This window comes from Drosophila teissieri, chromosome 3R (genome assembly GCF_016746235.2).
Source record: "Drosophila teissieri strain GT53w chromosome 3R, Prin_Dtei_1.1, whole genome shotgun sequence".
Lineage (NCBI taxonomy): Eukaryota > Metazoa > Arthropoda > Insecta > Diptera > Drosophilidae > Drosophila > Drosophila teissieri.
In genome coordinates this window covers 22,422,220-22,432,050 of record NC_053032.1, presented here as the reverse complement: position 1 = coordinate 22,432,050, position 9,831 = coordinate 22,422,220, and the positions used below count along the sequence as shown (strand labels likewise).

Below are 9,831 nucleotides of genomic sequence, written 5' to 3'. Positions count from 1 at the left end.
GCGGCTCCAAAATGGTTTATAGCCGCATTTTTGACAGTGAAATGTGCCTGCGTGCGTTTTTTTGCAGCTGGGAAAAAGTGGTGAAAAGGGGGGTGAAAGAGAGATATTTGCGTACTTTAGCATTTTAGCATTCATCATCATTATTCTTCCGTTGCGGTTGCATTTTAAATTTTTAGGCGCAGCTCTTAACGTGTCGGTCGACTTGACAGTTGCAAATTGCAAGCACATCTGCAGGCGGTCAAAAGCTAACTGCTACGCACGCAACAGTCGTTACGAAGAAGCTTTCGTTACCATCTATTGGGTTCAAAGTTAATAACCCAGTAATCGTGCCTAAGTAGCGTTACTAAGTTAAATAAATAGTTATTAAGCTAATTAAATATACTGAAATTCTATAAAGGAATTTAAAATGACAGTAAGCGTTAAGTACAAGCGTAATAATCGTTAGGAAGGAGCTTTCATTACCATCTATTAGGTTCAAAGTTAGTAACCCAGTAATCTCGTCTGATTAACGCTTCTAAATTAAATAGAAAGAAGGTTATTAAATGGTATTTAAATTATTGAGAGATAATTAAATAAACTAGCAAAGGAATAAAGATGAATATAATAGAGGGCGTATGGATAAAGCTGAATAATATAATGTATTGTTTACTAGGAGTATTATTATGAGAAAACAAAAATATTATTTAAGATTTGTAAATTGCGCGTATAAATGTAAAAACAAAGGTGAAGAGATGAAAGGTCGAATTCTCAGGCAATCATAAGAGCAAAATACATTTTAAACAAATTGAAGACTCCGAAATTGTTCAACTAAAAGTTCAATGTCAAACAGATTGCTAGGTTTAAAATTATTAAACATATGTTTACATACTTATACAATACTACCATGACTGGGAGTCTTTTTCCATATGGTCGGATTATAAATAGAACAACGCATATAGTTTCTGAACCTTGCTCTTCACTGATTGCCAGCTAAAGAAATTGTGCTTATTATTAAATTAATATTTATTATTCAAATCATATAAATTCCAGTGATAGGGAAACAAAATGTGTGAATTTCCAAATAAGAATAACTTACCACGCAAAGAAATGGGAAATTTCTAAGAGAAACTCATTTTTCGATTGATGTATATGTATTTGTATATTTAAATTTAATTGGAGTTTTAATTATTGTTTAAATTAACTAAGCTTAAACACTTAAATAAACGCGCGAGCGTAATGTAATGTAATGTAATGCATTCATCGGCAAAGAACTTTTAACCTCGTATAATCGCATTTTTCGTATTTCGAATTAAAATCACTCAAAAACTGTGCTTCACTTTTGATTAACCCAATCCAATTCAATCCCAATTCGATCCGAACCAATCTCGCTAGCTCGCCCTTACGTGATATATTATAGAGTAATATAATAAACAACGAGAGAGAGAGAGACACACAGGACACGACATCTATAGCTAGTAATTGTAATAAAATAGACGGGAGGCCAACGGAGACATAGAGATCAATAACCACCAGCATGTCGTACCACCGTCACAACTCGTAGGTGATGTTGTTCATGTGGTCGCGCGTCTTGCGCGCCTTAAAGGGGGCCGCAAAGTGCTCGTAGGCATTCTCCGCATTGTACGACGAACAGCGTCTTAGTCGGTGATGTTGCAGCGAGCTGCTGTACGGAGCATTCCCATGTCCGGCTCCACCGGCCCCAAAGCAGCGCATGGCGGCGCACAGAAGACTGCACCAGCGCCACGACGAGGTGAAGGCGTAAAAGTGACGGCTAGCACCGCCGCCACCATTGCCACCTTTGGATAGCAAATGCTGGCGACTGTGGTGCAAATAGGGATTGTAATTCGAGCGGAAACTGCTGCTATCGCTGCTGTGGCCGCTGTCGTCGCTGCTGCTATCACTCCGCCGCAATCCAAGCCGAAACAGATTCCCATTGTTGTGGGCCGCATTGGCGAAATCCTCAAAGTCCAAATGCGACTCGTACTCGAAGTCGCGATCTATGGAAACGGCGGGTGTGATGATCATAAATTGACTATACTTTTGGCTGCGATTCGCCTGCTGCTGCTGCTGCTGTTGATGATTCTGTTGCTGTCGTTGGTTGCGCTGCTGATTAGCCAGCGAGTTGAGCAGCGTCTGGTTGGTGTCCACCGAGGAGTAGCTATTGCTGTTCGACACCGGCGACATGTCATTGTTGTTATTATTCACATTTCCACTGCTCGTGTTGTTGTTGTTATTGCTGTGCGCAAAAACGCCAGCGGGCGAGGGTTGGGTGGTGGTGACAGCAGCTGCGGATGCAACAACCGGGTGGTGGTGCTGGGGCTGATAGGGCTGATACTGCAACTGCAGCGATGGTTTGGCATGTTTGGGCCGCCTCTTGGCAACTGGAGCTGAGGTCTGCTGTTGTGGCGGTGGCAACGGCAGTGGTGGCTTCTGCTGTTGTTGTGGTTGCGGCTGCTGCTGCTGCGGCTGTTGTTGTTGCGGTTGCGGCTGGTGCAGCGCTGGCGACGTGGTTGTGGGCGTGGACCCGACAGAGGGCATCCATCATCTCGTATCCTCCGTTCCACTACTGCTGTCATCGGGCTTCACGATTTGGTAGGTTATCAAGTACTCCGGATAAGACTGCAAAACCATAATATATTTGTAGCATTGCAAAACACTCAGTGATTGTGGGTAAATACCTGTTCCCCCCGATAGACAACGTATTCGGCGAAATGCAGGCCTCCCGCCGAGGGTCTTCCCACCACCGAATGGTGGCCCGGCGGCGCATGGGCCATCTTCATGGCGCTGTACTGCAAGAAGGATTTGCCTAGCGCCACGCGGCACAGCAGCAATTGTCTGCAATGTTAAAAGAAGAAAGGGTTGTGTAACTCGCAAGTTCTTCTCAAAATGATTACAAAATCTTTACCTAGGACACACGTAGCAGGACTTATCCTTGTGCGAGGGACACCCAATGCCGCCGCCAATTCCGTACACATACTGGTTGCTTTTTGAGCTGTGCTCGGCGAAGTAAATGCCAGCCCCAAACATGCCGCCAATGTAGGCGTGGCGCTCATCGAATCCACGCTGCACGATTGCGTTGATGAAGGGACTACCGTGGAAGAGCATACGCTCGTTGGACTGCAGGAAGTTCTCCTCCGCGATCTCCTGCCGCCGATGAGCATATCGCTCCCACAGCTTTCGATTCTGTACCTTTTGCACCTGTATCCAAAACAAACAAATATTTTAGATTCGAATTTATTCATTCATAATTGTAAGGACTTACCCGAATGATGTTATATCGCGTGAAGTAACCTCCAGCCTGTCCATTATCGCGATGTTCACGTATTGTGGCCTGCATCTCCTCCTCGACGGCCACAAACTCCTTATCGTCCGGCAGCAGGTCCACCAACAAAGTGCATAGATTCACGTTGTTACCGATGCCTTGGGGAGAAATGAAATGATTCGTAATGCAACTCACTTATCAATGTTTTCAAATATTCACCTGTGGTGGATCTCAGCTGGGAGATTCCCTTGAGTATCTTGTGGCGGAAGCCGTAGGCGGAGACGCCCACTTGCTTGAGATCATCGTGGCCCATCTCGGCTAGAATGTCCAAGGTGATTTGTTCGCGCTCGAACAGTTCGATTAGATGATGCAGCTGCTGGCTGCCCAGGAATCCGGACACATTTGTTATGGTATCCGCATCCGGCAGTAGATCATCCGAGGAGGAGCCCTCAGCCCCGTTGGCCTCTGCTCCTTGGGCGGGACTGATGCGCGTGCTACTGGACAGTGTAAGTGGTACAGGAACACTCAGTATCATGGAGGCACCGGTGGGCAGCAACACCGTCTCTGTGGTGGGCGATAGGATTGCGGATGAGGACGACGAAGACGTGCCCGGAGCCGCAGCAGCAGCTGCATCGGGTGCCGGGGAACTGCTTGTCAGCGATTGCGTGGAAGCACTCAACGCCTGCTGACTCAACGAGGTGGCCATCGCGTCCTGGAGCAAGCACTTAACATCATCTGCTGTGGCCAACTCGATGGGCGTCTGGCCTTCCTGGTTTTTCATGTAGGCATCGGCTCCGTGGGCCAACAAGAGCGAGCACAGTTGAGTGCGTCCCTTCTGTGCAGCCTCGTGGAGCGGTGTGAATCCCCATTTATCTGTGGCATTGACAACCGTCTTGTGCTTGATTAGTAGGGCCGCAATATCCAAATGGCCATAGCTGCTGGCATTGTGCAGGGGTATCAGTCCCCCCTTGTCCTGTGCATTAACATCCGCTCCGTTCTCCAGCAGGTACTCGGCACACTCAAAGTTGTTGTATCCAGCGGCCAGGTGAAGTGGTGTGGAATTCCTGCCCTGCGCATCCCGGCAATTGATTGATTCCGGCGTAACCAATCGCTGTACCCGTGCCAGGTTGCCTTTCTTTGCTGCATCCAGCAGAGCTGATGGTCCTCGCAAGAGCTCTGCAACATCGTGATCGGATTCCTTAACCAAATCAGCTGGCGTTGCGCCATCCCGATTCTTCTTCATTGGATCAGCACCATGCTTCAAGAGCAGCTTGCAAATATCATACTTTCCCTTGGCGGCGGCTTCATGAAGAGGAGTAAACTTCCACAAATCCGACACATTTACATTGGCTCCGTGCTTGACCAGCAGTTCGGTTACTTCATAGTGCCCGTAAGAGCAGGCATTGTGCAGGGGCACCAGTCCGCCCTTGTCAGCCGCATAAACCTCGGCGCCGTGCTCCAAAAGAAACTGAACCACTGGCACTCTATTGAACCCAGCAGCAAAGTGCAAAGGTGTGGAATGTCGTCCGTCCAAGTCCCGGCAGTTGACCGAAATTGGATTGTTGAGCACTATTCGGCGCACAGTGTCCAGGTCTCCCGCCTTGGCCGCCTCCAGTAAATGTGTCTCACTGTCCGGAGGATTCTTGAGCAGCTTCAGCACGCTGTCCGAGGCCAATTGAGCGGCCGTAAGTCCCTCAAGCGAAACGATATTCGTATCCGCGGCATACGAGAGCAGCAACCGCACCGCTTGCTCATCACGGGCACACCGATGCAGAGGCGTTTGTCCCAGACTGTCCAATGCATTAACCTTGGCGCCCTGCTTCAGCAGCACCTCCATGGCATCGTAGTGAAGCAGCTCGGCAGCCAAGTGCAGAGGCGTGAGGAAAGCCTTGTTTTTCTCGTTCAGCAGTGAACCCTTTCTGGTCAGCAGCTCCATCAACTGCTTGCGCTTCCCATCCGGACAGACAACGGCCAGGTGGAGCGGAGTGTCACCTGTATATGGATGCACAAAGTTCACAATCTCTGCGCACACCAGCTTCTTGGCACGGGACACATCGCACTTTCGACAGGCGTCCAGCAGGCAGTGACCCTTGTATTCAACTGCAAAATAAAATAAAGCATGTTAGATTAGGAAAGATCTTTTTAAAGATGACTACTCACAGGCAATCCGCTCTCTCAGCTCCCTGGTGGGCGCCGCATCGATGGCCGACTTGCTGTGGCAGTTAAGAAGAGTGGGATCCGCTCCGCGACTGAGCAGCAGGCTGCAGACCTCGACGCGACTCTTGGAGGCGGCCTCGTGGAGCGGCGTAAAGGCCCATAGGTCGTTGGCGTTGACATTGGCGCCCGCCTGGATGAGCAGCTTGGTCACATCGAAGTGCCCGTAGGAGCAGGCGTTGTGCAGAGGCACCAATCCACCCTTGTCCTTAGCATGGACATCCGCACCGTTGGCCAGCAGGATTTCCACGATGCCAATACGGTTGTAGCCAGCTGCCAGATGAAGCGGTGTGGACCGTCGTCCATCGCTGGCATGACAGTTGACATTGAGTGGCGTGAGCAGGGCCAGCAGGCGATCCTCGGCACCCGAACGAGCGGCTTCGAGCAGCTCATCCTTGCGATACTCGCCGGTCAGTACGGGACGCGTCGCCTCGTCCGCCAGCTCCAGTGGTGTCTTCTGCTCCGAGTTCCGGATCGTGTGGTTGGCGCCATGCTGCAACAGGGCCAGGCACACATCCACCTTGCCCTTGCTGGCCGCCTCGTGCAGTGGCGTGTAGTTCCAGTTGTCGGTGGTGTTCGGACTGGCGCCCGCCTTCAGCAACAATCGAACCACCTCGGCGTGGCCGAAGGAGCAACAGTTGTGCAGCGGATGCAGCCCACCCTCGTCGCACGCCTGTATGGAGGCGCCGCTGTTCAGCAGGAATTCAACCACTTCCCGGCGTCCATAACCTGGTAAAAACAAGTATAACAAAGAAACGGTTATTAGATGAATGTTATTAGATGAATGTCGGCATGTTTCGGTCGATTGGAAAGCCCCACAAATGAACGGGAAGGTCTAGCCTTCGGGTATTTCAACCTTGCCCATGGCATACGATAAGTAAAAAGGGCGAGAATGGTGTGGTTTCCGCATTTGAAGAACTGTTACCCAGAAAATCTCAAATAACTATCTATCGGCTTATGTTCAAGTGTCAGTTCTAAGTAAACAGCACAATCAAATGATAAATAATCCATAAATCGCATTATAATCAATATAAGCGATTGACAACTGTGATTATTTGTGTGATCAATCCGAGCGCCCGACTTATAAACATACTTTTGGCAACTCTTGCATTGTCTATGCCAGAAATGTGAGTCATCTTAATTGGGCACCGGAATTAGTCACACTGGAGATTGGAGATGATCAACATAAATGTTTATGGTCGCACTTATAGCTACGTTTATAATGAACTGCAGGCAAAGAGAACCGGATCGAATTACAAATCTGGGCAAACAAAAGCTTGAGCCACCCACCACACCAAAGAGTGGTTTGCGAAACGTTTGTGCCGTTCACTTTTCTGTGGGCAAACAATTACGAAAGTTTTGCATTAAAAATTAATAGAATGGAAAACTTAATTCCAACTGTTGCACTTGGAGCCGCCAAGCGTCAATTGCTCGCTTGTGATCCTTGGGACGGTGAACAATATACATATAAATAAAACCTGAGATATATATGCAATACCAAGTTGATTTGCAACTACTGGCCCGAAGGTTAATTTGCTTAACTTTTTGGTCAGCGATAAAAGTACGTTTTAAGTATCTCGCATATGGCCAAGATACGGTGGGGAAGGTCTCTCCGGGTTTATCGACTATATATGTACATAAATATGTAACAAAAACAACAACCGCCATGATAACGGGCCAATGTCAGAAAATCTGATAGTCGCCAAGAAGCAAAGAAGCGAAGTAAAGCGATTGCGTTTTACTATGTGTCACGATTGCGAGGAAAGGAAGGAAGAAACGTGAGCTTCGATTTGGTTTCCATCGCAACAGGTATTGTAAAAATTCGAGTGCCCAAAAAAATGTCATACACTCGACGAGGTGAAAAGCAAACCACAATAAAATATAACTTAAACGGCACCCGGACAATAACAGACCCCTCCAAGATCTCACTTTTTGTCCACAGAACGTGACAAAAAGACAAAGAGACAGACAGACGAAAATAATAATAATGGGAAACCAGTTTATAGAAAGAAAGACCCAGCGAGTGAATCATAGACAGCCAGATAATAAAAAGTGCTCAAGTTAAAAAGAAGTCACAAATGGCCAAAAGGCGAAATTGATATGCAAGGGGCGTCGAGTGAAACGGTTAGAAAAGCTTGATGGTGTTTTTTGTTATTTTTTGGGCTGTGCTGAGGGGCATGGGGAAAGGGAAAGGGGAAGGCGTTTCTTTCCACTTTTGATTTGATGCTGCCGAGTGACTAAATAAATCGCAATGCATAAAATGCTAACTAGGCCAAAGTCACAACAAAAGACGCGAAAATATTGAGCCAAAGACGTCAGCAGGATGGCGCATACAACGCAGCAGCCACAACAAGTCGCCCCACCACCCACTGCCCCGCCCACCGCCCACAAACCACTATCACTGTCAACCCCCTCGAAAACAGACACCTACAATAGCAGTCGAGATAATAGTTAAAAGGCTTGCAGGACTTTGTAAGTAAGCTAAAGATTAATCACTGGTATAAAAGACGTTAGCAGAAGTTATTGTGTTTACCTACTATAATATTTAAAGGCCAAACATTTAAGTGAAACCAGTGAAACAGGTTAGCCATAGAATCAGACCATATGCCGCAAACCTTTATCATTGCGATTCTACGGGTGAGTAAACAAAGCTAATCAGAAACATTGTTTACCATTGGCTATACTCGTATGTTAAACATTCCCATTCCAGTGCTGAGACAGTGAAAGCTCCCATTGAAATGGCTAATTACGTTGGCTCTGAGTGCTATTATCTCGACCGCAGCTGTATGAATGTTTTTTGAAAATAGAAAATGCTTAAATGCAGCACGCACACACATGCAGTGTTGAAGGAGGGGTAGTTCGGGGTATCCCCCTCCCCTTCCCCTTCGTGGTGAGGGGTCTTCCGGAAACAAGCCGAACATATAGAACACATAGAACGCAGAGGCAGAGGTAGAAGCCAAAAGCAGAAGCAGAAGCAGCAGCGACATGGAAACTAGGTCAACTCTCGACGCCATTGGAGCAGGCGAGTGTCCGACCGAGAGCGACGACAATGACGCCCGTCACACCCAGGCGCAACTAGCTCAAGGCCAAATCCGCACTGCAGCGGGGCGGTTTGGGCGAGTCCTTCAACCTTTCAGAGTAGGGGTTGGGGGGTGGGGGTGGGAATGGGTATCGAGGGGATACCCAGCCGTTTTTAGCCCGTCCTTGGAAGGGATTTTTGAGGGGGGACAATAGAAAATAGAGAATGGATGGCATCACATCACATCACATCGTATCACATCACAACTTACCCGCTGCGAAATGCAATGGCGTGGACTTGCGTCCCGCCGTATCCCTGGCGTTCACGGTCTGCGGCGTTATTAGCTTCTTCACCTTGGCGATCTCGCCCGTTTTGCAGGCCTCGAAGAGCTCCCGCAGCGGATCGTTGGCCATGACCGCATCGAGATTAACACTCAAAATGGCCCGACTTCGGCTGCTGTTGGCCATTGTTGTGCTTGTTTGCTACGCTTTGGCACACACACACACACGCCCCAAAATAAACCAAAAAAAAACGAAAAAACAAGCGCAATATTCAGTGGGCTTTCGGGTTTTCCACTACTCCCAGTAGTCCAGTTGCTCCTCCAGCAGTTGCTCTGCCCGTCCTACACAAGCCTCGCTGTTGGCCGTCGCTGGCTTGGCCGCATCCTGTGTCCCAGGTGTCCTGTGCCGCAGGAGCAACAATTTGCCACTGGCTGCCACGCGACCAGCCCTCGTTTTTGCTTAATATTTAATGCACAATTGCAGACCCAAAATCAATAGGATTTCTACGGTTCGACACTGCACGCTTGCAAGGATCGCGGTTGGCTTCGATTCGTTTACACTGGGACGCGGACCAACTCTGGGACTAGCTCCCTGGTACTTGGCCTCCAAAGCTTTGGGCACGGGCGATTATTTCCGGATTAATTCACTGCTCCGCGAAATATTGCATTGTTTTGTGACCGAATAAGAGTGACCGTTCGCGGGGTGGTCGCGTATTCCAGGTTGAGTAGAGCGGTGTGACCAGTTGACGGGGCAGGCCATTCTAGAAAAATACTAAAGTCGACAAATCAAGTGAGCTTTTTTTATTAATTATATTTTTAAAATTAATAAACTTATGTCCTCACATGGCTTTTAAATTTTTGTACTTCAATATGCACTTACTATCTGGTAAGAGATTGTAAACTAGAATGTAAGTCATTGAAACAAAATGACTTTTACATCACAATTGTGTTAAGAGAAATTACTACGTACAAAATAGAAAATTGGTAGTCCAAAAATTAGTTCATTGCTTTTATATGATAATTTAAGAAAAGTAAATATTACAATAAAGATTTGTTATA

The 9,831-nt window shown here is 47.6% G+C and overlaps 1 protein-coding gene across 1 annotated transcript; it reads right to left on the bottom strand.

The window, feature by feature from the left end:
• Positions 1-1,134: 1,134 nt before the first annotated feature.
• LOC122620755 (poly [ADP-ribose] polymerase tankyrase) lies at positions 1,135-9,461 on the bottom strand. Its single transcript, XM_043798362.1, is given in 7 exon segments — positions 1,135-2,616; positions 2,676-2,832; positions 2,903-3,195; positions 3,260-3,417; positions 3,479-5,359; positions 5,420-6,202; positions 8,764-9,461. Coding segments are annotated over 7 exon segments (4,557 nt in total). The 5' UTR covers positions 8,960-9,461; the 3' UTR covers positions 1,135-1,527.
• Between the last annotated feature and the right edge of the window lie 370 nt (positions 9,462-9,831).